Source organism: Ranitomeya variabilis, chromosome 8, assembly GCF_051348905.1.
Source record: "Ranitomeya variabilis isolate aRanVar5 chromosome 8, aRanVar5.hap1, whole genome shotgun sequence".
NCBI lineage: Eukaryota > Metazoa > Chordata > Amphibia > Anura > Dendrobatidae > Ranitomeya > Ranitomeya variabilis.
This window is the reverse complement of record NC_135239.1, coordinates 196,692,352-196,707,508: the sequence shown is the minus strand read 5'-3', so window position 1 is coordinate 196,707,508 and position 15,157 is coordinate 196,692,352. Positions and strand designations below refer to the sequence as shown.

At 39.0% G+C, this 15,157-nt stretch overlaps 1 protein-coding gene across 9 annotated transcripts in view; it reads left to right on the top strand.

Moving 5' to 3' along the window:
- The window catches only part of MAGI1 (membrane associated guanylate kinase, WW and PDZ domain containing 1), a 446,025-nt gene that overhangs the window by 422,708 nt on the left and 8,160 nt on the right, over window positions 1-15,157 (top strand). For 6 of the 9 annotated variants that reach the window (XM_077275976.1, XM_077275973.1, XM_077275972.1 and 3 more), the window contains 5 exons: window positions 1,072-1,275; window positions 6,467-6,557; window positions 6,649-6,709; window positions 8,508-8,654; window positions 10,908-11,046. In XM_077275976.1, the coding sequence (XP_077132091.1) occupies window positions 1,072-1,275; window positions 6,467-6,557; window positions 6,649-6,709; window positions 8,508-8,654; window positions 10,908-11,046 (642 nt within the window). Of the gene's footprint in view, window positions 1-1,071; window positions 1,276-6,466; window positions 6,558-6,648; window positions 6,710-8,507; window positions 8,655-10,907; window positions 14,987-15,157 lie in introns of those variants that run through there. The other 3 variants (XM_077275974.1, XM_077275980.1, XM_077275979.1) reach the window with 3 other exon arrangements.

Here is a 15,157-nt window from a genome sequence, read left to right as displayed (position 1 = left end):
TCAGCATCAGCAAGGAGGAGGGACACTGAGGAGCTGTCAATCAGACTAGTTGAGCAGCAACTGAGTTTAAACTTTCACAAAGGATTATATTTTAATTGTGAATTGGAATTTTCAGAGTGAGGACAGTGAACCCATCAGGTCTACGATCTTTTTCAGAATTTTTGCAGTATGTAATATGAAATCTGGTGGCAGATCCACGTTAAGGACACCTGTAGCTGACTAAGGTCAGGGTCCCTCATGCAGTGCCCATAAGTAAATATGGTAATTTCACCCATGTTGGACTCAGTAGCGAGATAACATGATCTCACCATAGTTTTGATGCTGGAGCGGTCATATTTCTATCTTTGCCACAGCCGGTAGACCAAAGGAGTATATTCCACTATCAAGCTAATGTTCTGCTTCATTTATCTAACCTTAAGGGGACTCTGTCTCTAGAGTTTTGCTACCTAATATGATAACAGGATGATGTAGAGTCAGAGACCCTGATTGCAGCGCTATGTCACTTGTCTGGCTTCCATCATTTTGTCCGACTTATGGAGAAATTGAATTTTTGATGGCCATCATCTGAAACTGGTTCTCCTAAATACCCTCCATACAGTTTCACTAAAGCCAGTAGGCATCAGGGACTCTTACAAGTCCTACATCGCCATAAATCACAATTTCTAGACGTTCAGAAAATTATTTATATCCAAGGTACAAGGAGCGGTATTTAAAATAGGATCCTATAGCAAGGGCCAGTTGGCTTTTCGCAGTTCTATAAAGTCATTCTGAAGAATACTGACGATGGGTCCACATCTAGGATTTACATTTGCTCTCAGCAATATAAACAAATATGCGAAATTCAGCAGCTTCGCCATTTTTTTTCTCAATATGCCACCGAGCTGGTTGTCTTGCCAATGTTTTTGTTCACGTGAGCAGCACAGCTCATCTAATAGCGTTTGCTTAATGCATTATTAACCCTCAACCTTCTGTTTCCTTTTCTCAATCTTTCTCTTCTATACCCTTCGATGTCTTGTCACTTTTAACAAAAATTGTGACATTAAAAAAAAAATAAATAAATAAAAAAAAAAGCCGGAAATGCATGTGTGGCCATGCCCCATAAAATAGGTCGGATAATAGAAGGAAGCCCAGCAGACCGATGTGGCAAGCTCAAAGTCGGAGACCGGATACTGGCCGTTAATGGATGTTCAATCACCAACAAGTCGCATTCAGACATCGTCAACTTAATCAAAGAAGCTGGAAACACTGTAACTCTCCGCATCATTCCTGGGGATGGTAACTATTGAATTTTCTTTGTACCTATATGCCATTAAAGTATTGTAAAAAGGGTCTTTCAAAATAGATTTTCAGTCTTGACCATGAATATCTGTCAAAGAGTTTGAAGAGGCCTGGTTTCATGGAGGTCCGAATACGATAGGCGGCGAATATTGTTTTTGCAATATTCGCCAAACATAGCCGAATGTCATTGGAGTCAATGAGAGTAGAATTGACCGAATATGTTCGGAGCCGATCATCAAACATAAATTCGGCACGAATAGGGTACCAATATGGCACAAATATGCCAAATTCAGATTTGGCGACCGATTCCGAACATATTTGTTCAACTCTACTGATAAGTTTTGAGTTGTTGACGTGATCACTGCAGCTAACCAAAGCTTGTCACGTCAATGATGGAACTCCTGGGGCTCACAAAACATTGTCTGCAAGGTTCTCGTGACATAACAATGACACGTGAGCCCCAAAAGACCCAGCACTAACATCACTGGATTGCTGTCGATATGGGAAATGAGTATAGGGTGTTTTTATCTCACATCGGAGGCTTTCGCACTTATGACAGGGTTGTCCGAGTAGTGCACAACCCTGTTAAGGCCACCATACACACATGAGAGTACGATCACCAACCCTTCTGCGACAACATCGGTACTGGCCAATAGTGATGAGCGAGTGTACTCGTTGCTTGGGTTTTCCTGAGCACGCTCGGGTGGTCTCCGAGTATTTATGACTGCTCGGAGATTTAGTTTTCCTTGCCACAGCTGAAAGATTTACAGCTACTAGTCAGCTTGATTACATGTGCGGATTCCCTAGCAACCAGGCAACCCCCACATGTACTCAGGCTGGGTAATAGCTGTAAATCATTCAGCTGAGGTGATGAAAACTAAATCTCCGAACACTAACAAATACTCAGAGACCACCTGAGCAACGAGTACACTTGCTCATCACTAATGGCCAACTGTCTAATGTGCAAGGTGGCAGCCCAATTCTCCAGATGGTGTAGGGTGAGAAAAGGGTCAGGAATTTTGACTTCCAAAACCAGTTACTTTTGTTGCCTTTATAGTTAAACCACCATCACAGTGGTTTACTCTTGTGGATCCTGCATGTGTATGAGGAAATCAGGAAAGATAGTTCCCGATAGATCCCAGAAGTAATAGTTAGACCGCCTCCCTTAATCCAGCTTGAATTGCTGGATGGAAGTGGGAATTTTTTCCCCAAAACGTTGGGTTGGTAAAATGGCTATGCGCATCTAACCATTCTTGGATGTTGTGTTACATTGGGTCTACATGCTCCCATTATTAAAGTCATCGGGGACATAAAAAAAATCCCCCACTCCCCAGTTTGTTTTGAGGGTTTTTTTCCCACAGTTTGGGACACATGGACATCCAAGACATTTCTTGATCTTAGTCAAGATGATTTGATTAAATATCATTTGGTTTTGTTATTATTGGACCATGTAATAAGTAACACCAGAGAGATTTTTCGGAGCTGAGGGGATGGATAAGAGACCACTCACATTTGACATTCAGGCAATTCTGATAGAGGCGTTCATTAGAGCATCCATAATCCGGGTTAATAGTTAATTAGCTGTGATATTACTTTTAATATTAGACACAAGTGTAAATTTTGAAGTAGATGATGGTGAAAGGACCACATTACCATTCATTTACTTATCTAGGCCAAATAATATTATTTGTGTAGAGCAATTATTAAGTAACCTTCACCAGTTCCTAGCAACACACAGTGTTCTGAATTGTTCTGCTATTCAATTTCAAGAGCTTTTCATTTTTATTTATTTTTATGTTTTTCTTTATATCTGAGGGGAATAAGTGGTTTTTTTTCCCGTTCTTCATCTCTTAAAATCTCTATAAAAGCTTTTTACATCTCGGCAGAATGCTGGAGCCGGAATGCGTCGTGTATTAGTTAAAAGCGCATGGCTGTTAAAATATTAGTTCTCTTGTTTCAGAGAGAAAGTTTTACATGGAGAAGTGGCTGGAGAAAAGACGATTGATAATTGAATATGCAAAAAAAAAATGGATTGGTAGACACTTCAATATTGTTTTGGACCTGTATGTTTTTTTTTATCCGTAGTGTTTTATAGATCCATGATTGAAAAATCACCATGGCAAAGTGATCGTTAAAGTAGTTTATGAATTATCCCATAGACTGTGGCTAATTCGTAGTTTCTGCTAAGACCTGTCTGATCACAGCCTGGCAACTAGTATTTCATTCCCCTGCAGTGCCTCCGCAGGTGATAAAAGGAACTACATTGTGGCTGTTGAAATCCGTGGGTTGTCCATTTAGCGCATGATTATGCTGGGTCCTCCAGAGAGAGAAATGGCTTCTTGTATTAAGGCTTCAGCTAATTCATGGTGGTTCTAAACTGAGGACTTCACTAAATTAACCCCAAATGCTCTTATAGAGTTTTTTGGGTTTTTTTAAGATCAAACTACTTTAATTAAAAAAATAAATTATAATGAACAACTTCATTGTAGAATTTCCATAAAGGGGGTCATCTTGTGAAGTCACCCACTAATCCGTATGGCCTTAGTAGTGAATATTAACCTTATGCAGAGTGACTTAGACACAGTTCATTGTTGCTGCTAAAATGGGCAGTATTTGATGAGGCAACTCCTTTACATACGTAGATTTACCCCATGGGTAAAGGTAAAGCTGCCGAAAAGCTTATAAAGTGCATAGCCGCTTGTATCACCCCATTATATTGAAAGAGTGAAAAGTAGATAGTTGTCCTGTGTTTGTGTATTTCATTTCCCTGCAGTGCCTCCGCAGGTGAAAAAAGGAATTACATTGTGGTTGTTGGAACCAGTGGGCTATCCATGTACCGTAGGATCGTGCTGGGTCCTCCAGAGAGGAAAAAAAGATGCTCCTTGTATTACGACTTCAAAAAATACATGGTGGTTCTGAGTGGAGGACTCTCAAAATGACCTGAAAGAGTAATTTTTTTTTTTTTTTTTACGATCAAACTTTTAATTAAAAAATAAACTATAATGAACACCTTCATGATAGAATTTTCTTAAAGGGGTTCATCTTGCGAAGTCACCTCCTGTCTTTATGGCCTTAATAGTGTATATGAGCCAGATATATTGGGGTCCATGTCACTCTGTAAATTCGTTGCTGAATCTAAAGTTCTAAATCTGTTGAGAAAACTCCTTTACATGCCGGCAGGTTAAAAATGATAAATCTTCCTATGTAATAATTGCATTTAAAGCTGAATATCAAGAAAAAAAGACCAAAGAATATTTATCTTGCGTCCGTGGTAGATATAGAGACAAGAGTCATATTAAAGCGTCATTGCCCGTTGGATTAATATTTCTGGTTAAAGGATATTATAGAACTTAATTATAGGAACAAGCTGTATTGGAGAGAGGAGCAGATCCAATGTTTTATGGAGCCGGTTACTCATGTGATGCTTTAAATAGGATACAGTCGATGGTTCTGTGTAATGACCCTCATCTTGTTTAATAGATAAAATATCTTCGGGCCTTTTCACAGCATATCGCGCAAATTACAAAATATGTCTAATGCACTTTGCCTTTTTGTACTTTCTGCTACCAATTTGTTGATGCGTGTAGTGAAAAAAGTCTGCAGAAAATAGGAATTGCATAATGTAACAGGCTTCAGTGGTTTCATTTGTTGGAACGTATGGTCAAGTAGCTGCTGTACCAATTATTGCTATTTTTCATGTTGGTCAATGATATAAAAAAAAAAAAAAAAAAAAGCAAAATCTCATGGATAAAGTCAAAATGCTGCCCCCTATTGGAGAGAAAAGGGATGGTATGCAATTATAAGGGGCAATACAGAAAAAATGTACTATCTCGTGAAGGTATGGTCGAGCTTACATGAGTCTTAATGGTCCTCAAAGTTGCTCCAATGGCCGCCTCCAACAACCCCCTTTGTTTTTTTAAGGACTCGCTAGCGATCCAGCAGCTACAATCATAATGATCAGCTGTTATCGCCAAATAAGCTGCGAGTGGCCACACTTTTATTCTGCAGTGGCCACTGCTGGAGAAATTTGGTATTGCATGGCACCTATTTATATGATTGGATAACTATTAGGGCACAATTAGACGTTGGTATAAATCGGAGCTGTCACGCTCGGGTCGGGAGAGCTGATGGCTTGCGATCCGATCTTAGTCTAACATATAAGACCGTTTGCCTCATTAGAGATGAGTGAATTTTTTGCGATTTGAATTTGCCATCTTTGCTGAATTTTTCCCCAATTTTTGATTCCCAACTAATTGATTGACAGCAAAATCTGTAATATCTTGGAAATGATGTGTAATACTGTCAGAACTCATAGGACTGTATCTAATTCCTTTCGAGCTCTTTAACAGAAACAGTTTTAGTAATGTCAAGATGACTTCAATGTATATAGCCGGGGTAAATTGTTTATCACTGCTGTCCTGTCACACACTATCTGTACTGTTTATTCAGTGTTTTGTGGCTTTCTGTCTATGGCTAAGTTATGAGCTGTGACATTCTCTCACTATCCAGATTCAACTGGCTGCTGCATTCAGTTCTACAGCTTTTATAGAGGTTTTGATAGTCCTTCCTGATTGATTTTGCTAAACCATGGGTTAGCTGCAAGGAATTCTGGGAAACCTGCCTAGCTTATCCAATCTATTGCAATTTGTAAAATGGTGAAGGTCATTTTAGGTGATTCACACGAAGCAAATTGCAAGTTGTTCAAATTTGCCCGGTTGAGGAAATGCCTTAAAATATTCAGCACAAACTCAATTTGCATCGAATCAATTCGCTCATATAATCTCTTCCAAAACTAAACCGTCTCTTTGCAGTGGCTCTTGGATCAGACTAACATTAGAAGGCATATGGACAGGGTTATTCCAAATGACCTCCCCTTTAATATTAAAGTCAATACACCAAATATTTGAATCACAAAATAAAGTGGCTGACTGGTCATTAATTGCATTACAGCATTAGATTAAATGTAGACAGCTGACCTAACAAGGAACATTAATTTATTTATTTATTTTGCACTTGTTCAATCGCAGAAGCGAAAAAAAAAATATTTTGGCAAGATTTTTCCTTTTCCAGATCATTAATAGGCGCATTATGCAAAATAAGTGGCATAATTATACTGCACTTACAGAGCATTATTAAATAAATCTATGCAACATTCTTCCCGACTCTGAAACATCTTTCATTCTTGCAGAATCCTCTAACGCTTCATTATTGACCAACGCCGAAAAAATCGCCACAATTACGACCACGCACACGCCTCAGACAATAGCCCAGGAAACAAAGTAAGACTTTGTCATAAATGTCCGTCTTCAGCAGAGGTTGGCGGGTTTATTTGCTGCAGGGTTACATTGTTTTGTTTTTCTTTAACTATAGGAACAATACAAAACCAAAGCAAGAGCCACAGTTTGAATTTAAAACTCCACCCGCTACACAGGTAAGAAAACTTTTTAAAAACTTTTAATCTTTTGAAAAAATATTAATGTGGAATCTGAAAATTTGTTTTTTTGGGGGGGTGGTTAATTCACGCTGATCCAGCAAAATGATGGCCAGGTAGTTGGATTATTTTGTGGGTTAGGTTAACATGGAAAAAAACCCAAAACATCATATTATACTCACCTTTCCTAAGCCTTCCGTTGACTTCTTACACCGCCGATTCTGCAGTTTCTCTGTCCTCTGTGTAGGTCTTTGGTTCTTTTGGCAATGTGGCTCAAGTGGGTCACGTTGGGGGTGGTGCAATACATGTCATTGACATCAATGACATGCACCATTCCCACTTGACCGCATGGGTCACAGTGCCAGAAAAACTGATAACCTGCACAGAGAGCTGGGGAGCTGCAGAGACATAAGTGTAAGAAGTCAAGGAAGGGGACCTAGGTTAGGCGAGTATAATATGGGTTTTTGTTTGTTTGTTTTTTTCATTATTTTAACCCAACCCACAAAAATAATCCCAAGTCCCTGTTTGGGCGCCAAATTTTTAAAGTCACTGTAATTTTGAATTCTGACATTTTCTTTATTCATGCAATATATGGCAGTGGTGATTCTTTCAATTTGAGCAAACTTTAGTCATACCTAATTTAATCTGCCTGCCAAATCGAGTGAATCTGCTCAAAATGAATATTAAATGTATAGAAAAAAAGTAGAAATAATATTTAGACTCTCAGTAAATGTAAAACACGAGATGCAGAAATGTTCTGAGCCACTCTGATTTCCTTTCTGCTTTCACCATACGGTTGCAGCATCCTGATAATCCCTACCCTTTAGCAACAAAGAAAATAATTGAAAAATATGTTTCAGTAGCTCGCAGTACATCAGGCATGGAGTATATTTTCCCCAAAACTGTTTGGTTATGGAATTTTTCATAGCTCATTCATCAGGTTTGGGAGACAGATATTGTGTTGATGCAATGCTCGCCTAATCCAAGCAGCCTTTCAAGCTCGCAGATAAACGGCCGTAACTCACTTTAATGAGCATCGAACAAAATCGGATATGACAGATATTATACTTGTATCGAGGCTGGAAAATATTCTTACTGCTGATATAAACCGATAGTGGTATATAAAGGGATAGTATTGTCGTACCAAGCTGCCATTCCAATTACACCATGAAACTATTGAGACTGCTTCAATTCGGCAGGTATTAAATAATAATACATCTGATAATGTAACTTAAAGGGGTAAGTGTAACCAGCATGGAACTCAATCTGAAATCTTTCTTAAGGCACCTAAGCCTAAAATTGGTCCTGGTTTACGTAATAAATTGTCATTAAGGTGGCAAACATAGGGGCAGATTACACCTCTGCCAACGATAAGTGTGGACCCTATTCTTAGCCTCTCACTAGCATCCTTGTAAGTGTTGTTAAAGGGAAACGATCACAAAAATTAATTTTAAAGCATACTTCCCCAATAAAACCTATAGAATAGTATGGTCTTGCTGTCCTCAACCCCAGCAAGTTAAAACTTTTTTTGTGCACATATCAGTGTAATATGTTTAGAACTTTCTAGATTTTCACTCATGCTTTGTAAATTGCCATTCACTTTGTTTCCTGTCTTTGGCATTCTGGCAGCACTCTAGATGCTGGAACTTCCTTTCTGTAACTTCTCACTGATTCTTGGCGGAATTTGAACCCAAGACCCCAGTGCTGTAAGGCTGCAGTGCTAACCACTGAGCCAATGTGATGGATATATTAACCTTACAGCATGCTAATCATTTATTTCCCTTTTATATTTTTGCAGTCAGAACAAGACTTCTACGCAGTAGAACTTGACCGAGGAGCAAAAGGATTTGGGTTCAGCCTACGAGGAGGCCGGGAGTATAACATGGACCTTTATGTTCTGCGTCTTGCAGAGGATGGACCAGCGGAGAGATGTGGGAAGATGAGGGTACGTATACATTTACAATTACACCCCTTGCACTCATATTTCAGCTAAAATGTAGCATTCAAAGCCGTTTTCCAACTCTATTTTTGTTAACAATTGCTTAGATTTGGCTACTTTTTAAATATACAAAGGTATTTAACTTTCCTAGATTTTCTCATAATTAAAAGGATATAGTTGTTAAAAATAGTGTCTGCATGTTATTCAATATCTCACTGTGTTATCAGATTTTTACATTTTATCAGAATATATGGAAATAAATATGTTTTACAGATTGAACAATTCCTATCCATGTGCCCTATTGGGGCACATAAAAAAGCCCCTTACTGCAGACCTGCTACTGTATTAGCAGCTCTTGATTTGCAGTACTAGAACTCAGTGAGTCAGAATTGCCTAGTTTTTGCTCCTATTTTATTCCCTCTGATCCTCTGACTATTCCTTTTTTTTTTTTCAATCCACCATACGGTTCCAGAGATAGGGTCCTTTTTATTCAGTGCTAATTTCTATGATCTTTTTCAAGGGGGCGGTGCTTATGGAGTAATAATTAAGATCATCCTAAAGACACACCCCAGAGGATCCTGTGAGCCATGCCACCTTGAAAAGACCATAGAAATTAAGACAAAATAAAAAAAGCTCATTTCTTTAGAACAGTATGGCAGAGTTAAAAACAGAGTGAAAAGCGAAATACTCAGGGGAGCAGCGGGAATAAAATAAGAGTAAAAATTGGCCACTTTTGGCAACAGGTCCTCTTTTTGTCTTAGAAAATATTTTTTCATAATCTGTTACGATGTTACAACATCTCTAAGTTGAATACATTGTTAATATATTTCAACAATAAGACAAATTAAGTCAGCATCTTTTTAGCTGCTTCCATGGCAACAGACTACAGAACCATCACTGTCTCGGAATTCTGTAAAAAGTGATACTTTGTAGTCTGTTGCCAAGGAGATGCTTCTGACAGATTTTTGTAATTATTCAGCAATAGACCACTGATAGCGTAAAACAGACAACTGGGTGAGAGCTTAATGCTCAGTTAGATGTTTAATTGTATCTTAAACCTTGTATCATGTAGATCTCTCATTAGTAAGGTCTAAGTGGTTATTTGCAATTAAAACAATAAAAAGTCCCTATGGGCAAATGATTGGCTCCAAAGTTGACACCAAATGAGACCGTTTTTTGCTCATCCCTTGGGGCCTCTGATGTAAGTCCAAAGAGCCCCATACACAATAGATAATGGTTGTTCAGCCGATTGGTCATTCAGCCAGCAGCACTCACTCTACTCTTCTGTGAAACCGATCTGTTGCCAGACTCCTCCTTTGGTGGCTTAACTCATTGAGAGCAAAAGGGATAGTTGTCCAAAATTCGACCTGCTGAATTCTCTGTTTTTCATGACACCATCTCTTGGGGGAGAGACTGGAGACAGAGCCCACCTACATCAGTGGTTTAGGCCAACATTAGTGTAATATGTATGGGAGTCCTAAGCTATGGTCGACTTTTACACATCCAAGTTTTATTGTCCTTGAACAGACTGAAATTTCTGGACTGTCCACAAGTCTCCAGATCCAAACTCAACAGGCTCTTATATGCCAATGAGAGTGTTGCGCTTGGGTTAGGAAACTTATGGCTGGACACACACCTTGAAACTTAGAAATTACTCCCAAGTCTCCCAGCTTCCTGGGGGCGGTGCGCGCTGCTGCTGATTGACAGTTTAGGCCGGCGGCATGGTCGCGCCTCTAGCCTGAAAGGAAGACTCTCCCTTACTGCACACATAGGCAGTATTACCTCTGCAGCATCAAAGTAGTACAGGGGCACCTTCAGAGCAGCGCTTGGAAGCTCTATAGTAAAGAGCTTGTAATCACAATGTTCCTTGCCTCGCAAAACTGACCACCATTACTAGATTGCCCGAGGAACCCGGTATCAATCAATAAACTATAAAATTAAAAATTCCTCCATTTTTGAGAGCGAGAGAGAATTTTCAGAAAGCGGTAAATTGGTAAGTTGTTTTTAACCATTTAAGCATATGAGACCACCACTTCCAAGTGAACTATATAGTTTAAAAACAAAAGTTGAAAGTAAAATGCCAAGTACAGCGACAGATTGGAAAGTTTTTCTGCTGTTTCCAATTTGGACCTGAAATCCGTAAAGGACAAGTAATCCGTTGGGCAATCCATTGGTGGTTAGTAGATAATATGGAGTTTAAATTGTTTTTTAATCGCTTTTTTCCTGTAATTGAAATACAAAAATGTTCTTGACTTCTAGGTTGGTGACGAAATTCTGGAAATAAATGGGGAGAGCACAAAGAACATGAAGCATGCTCGGGCAATTGAACTGATAAAAAATGGTGGCCGGCGAGTACGTCTGAGTCTGAAACGTGGGGACGGTTCAGTGCCGGAATATGGTGGGTCAAACTCTGAAAACATTCCTTTGCTCCCTACCATCACTCCATGAATGATCTCTCTCTGTCAAGAATCTGGAGCAGGAAATACCTTTTTTTCTTTTTTTCTTTTAATCACCAGTGTCTTACCAACTTTTGCGAAAAATATGGTTAATTGCTTCGCTTGTACTGATTTTTTTCCGCTCTCCTCAACCTCTTCTTGCTTCTGTGGACTTGGGGCTCAGTAGGAAAAAAAAAAAATAACAAATCAAAAAACAAAAACCCAACGTAGCATCTTTGATGAAGGAGAAACTTAATGCAAAACCTTATCTATTTGTTAAAACTCAACTGTGTTGAACTGTGCCAAACTGTTTTCATCCTTTTGTAACAAATAAGGAATCCGCCATTTAAAAAAAACAAACAGCAAAAAAAACAAACAAAAAAAACCACACAAAGGACAACAACAACAACAAAAATTGAAATTCTTACTGGGAATTTCAAACGTTGAACTCCTTCCTAATTTGCCTGCGCTGTTGCATAAAGTATGTGAATTGTCAATTTTCTGCTTTTTCCAAGCAGTGTTTAACCAGATAAGAGAAAGATTTTATTTGTGAAAAGCTTAAATGAAAAAAATTAAACAAAAAAATAAATTTTATTTAAAGGAAAAAAAAAAAAAAATGCTATCAGGGAACTGGATATTCAGAACGTAATTCTATTTTACGTCAAGACTGTATTAAATATATTGTAAAATATTCCTATTTAAGAGAATTGTTGATAGGGCCATATATATATATTTATATATAAGGCTTTTCCCAACCAAAGGTCTTTGAGGTTTCTATGAAAGCTGATCTGAACTCATTTCATCCCAATTTTTTATTTTTTTTTCCACCATGAGTGCATATTACTTGTTACGAACCATCATAATCTGCACGTTACAATTGCTAATAGCTGTCTGTATGGGATCCAGTAGATTCTTCTCTGCATGGATCCATCTCCTCCATGCAATATGCTGATACAGGCTGCATTGCGGCTGGAAATTTTAGCATCTTAGTCTTGTGACTAATTACAAATTTTATAATTTTTTAAATTTACTTATGTTTTTTACATCTAAAGAGGAAGCATCCCATTTTATAGTCTTGCAGCAATTGCAACAAAAATAATCGCCGTCTATTAATATATTTTTAATATAAAATTAAAGTTGAACCAAAGCATAAAGGGATTGTCTGTAATGCAACAATAAAAGGGGTCATCTTTTATGTAAAAAATTTTTGGCCCTCCTCCAAAAAAATATAGCGCCACTCTTGTTCATAGACTGTTTGGTATTGCAGCTCTGCCCTTTTCAATTCGAATGAAAAAGACCCCTTTTTATTTATTTATTAATTTATTGTGGGGGTTTTTAATGTCTGAACCCCTTTCTCATATGTGAGATAAAGTAATGATCGTATGGGCAGACTTCCCTTTAAAGAATATTTTAGCCAGCCCCACCCCCGCTTAAATAAGCTACTTTACATGCAATAGATTTTAAAGACTAACTATAGTTTTAAATTTATTTAAAAATTCAATAACAGGACGCTTTGTCATATATAGTAAGAGATACATCAGCTTCTTTCTCTTTCTGGACTGATTATTCAGTCGCATTTCATGGGTAAAATCTGTGTTCGTGAAGACAGATTTTCCCATTACTGAGCTAGAAGCTGACAGTTGGTGCTTTTAAAATTCTATGGAGATGGGAGGAGTTAGAGGCCGACACTGACATTTTGCTACTAGACTGACTTGAACCACAGTTCCAGATTTCCACAAAACTTTGAGCACCAACTCTCATGTCCTGTCGAAATAATGGGAAAGTCTGCCTTCATCGAAGACTGATTTAACCCCGGAAATGTGAATTTTTAGAGTGCAACATCATCCCAGGAAGAGAAAGAAGCAGACTTCTCCAATAAGATATATTACAAAAGTTATTCTCGCATGTACTATTGATTTATGGGGGGAAAAAATCTCTATAATACAGGATCTTCCAACAATCTAATGTCTACGGGGATCAGTGATGTCTGATTGTGTTCTATAAAGTTGCCTATCCTAAGTACTGGTGTATTTGATGGTATCTGGCAGCCTCTTTGTCTTCCATGGATATACTATCCCTGTTTGGCTCAGCATGTTAATAGTGGTATTGGAGGGGTAATATTTTTCAGATGTTCTCAAACACTTGAGGCATCTCTTTAGTTGTCAGGGAAGTGGTTTGGAGTCTTTGGTTTAGCCACACAATAGACTGAAGGTCAACTGAGAGGATTCAAAATGTTGCCCTAGATTGCAACCAATTGTGGTGTCCAGGCATGACCATCTCCTTGCTGGCGAGGCCTCAGGTGAAGAAAGATCAAGAAGCAGTGGTTTAATGTATGTAGTAAAGTAAGTCATCATCTTTGTACAAAACCTTCCATATGTCCGAGAAGGTAATAGAGAGGGTATGCCCATTATGACCCCTTCAATAAGCCAAAGCGGAATGCCACCACAAAGTGCAGATTTTACACGTAGGTGTGGGGTCTACTATAGTATCACATAGTAACTCGGCAATACTTTGTGGACAAGACTAGGATAACTAGAGACAATATTATCCTGGAGAAGAATGGGGGATGGATAACCCCATTAGTGGTGGCCTAACGCATTGGATTAACTCGGCCAATTTTGGTGACACCGACCAAACATTTAATTTGTAATAGATGTTCCGCCAACATTCCTTAGACAGGTGTCATGGAGAAAAGAGGCATGTTGAATTTCAACATGCCCTATCCTTTGTTTTAAAGGACTTGTCCAATACTTTTCTTGTCCAATTTTAATGCCCAAATAAAATAAGGAAAGCATATACTCGCCTCTTGCACCAGAGTATATGCTTTGCTGTCAATCAGTGGTCGCTGACCGGCTACTTCCTTTACTATTTAGACAGAGCGGACATCAACTCTGACGGAATAATGATGAGCAACAGCCGCGGATTGGTTCAATGCCCACGTGACATAAAAGTGTCAAAAGAGTGGTGCCGCCAACATTGCTGGTGCAGCTTCTCTTATTTTATTCGGGCATTTAAGGAGGGGTTCTCCAAGTAGAAGACAACACCTTTAAGGGAGATAGGCTGTCACTAGAGGTGTCCTTTTCTCCATTACAAAAGCATGCATGCACAATCGAACCAGGCGTGCATGTCTATGGGGTGGTGGAGATGAATGGCTGTTGGACATTTATTGAACCTCTGTGTGTTTTACCAAAGCAGTGTATTCTCATTTTCCCAACCGGCTCACGGTTTATCCCTTGTCTTCTCGTTGTCTGTTTTGTAAGAAAATGTAAGAAAAAGTGCAAGTAACTACAAAATTTCTATAAAAAATACCCAGATAATTTTCCCACAGTATTCTTAGATGGGCAACATCTGGCCCATCCATAACCCCTAAAACTCCAACAACTTGACTTCTCATGGTCAACGCCAGACTTTCTAACGTTTTGATAAATATTCCCCCAAATTTTTGCCCTAACATGTAGAGATGAGTAAATCAATTTGCACAATCGGGGTCCAGTGGCCAAGTCAGTACTCTGTGGCCTCTGGAAAGTAGTTCGGCATACCACCTCCTACTTGCCAAAATCTGCAGCTTCGCTTTTCATTAGCTAGAGCGCGATGACGTCACCATTGCGGTGTGACGCTCACGTAAAGTTGCGCCACGCCGGTTCATCAAAAGCAGATGCTGGCATACGGTAGGCTGCTGGCATGAGTCCCGTCAATAAACTGATCATGTGAAGAGAGAGACAAGCTACATCCATAAACTTGAAGGGAGGATTGTCCTGATGAAGGGGTCCTGCGTGACCTCGAAACACGTTGACTTTTAAACCTTTTTAAATAAAGGTTTTAATTTCATTTATTTTTTTGATTTCAGCAGCGCTTAAAGGAAATCTGTCACCCCATTTTTCACCTATAAGCTGCGGCCACCGCTATCAGGGGCTTATCTACATTCTGTAATGCTGTAGATAAGCCCCCGTAACCTGAAAGATGAGAAAAACAAGTTAGATTATACTCACCCAGGGGCGTTCCCGGTGCGGTCCGGTCCGATGGGCATCGCGGTCCGGGTCTGGTGCCTCCCATCTTCATGCGATGACGTCCTCT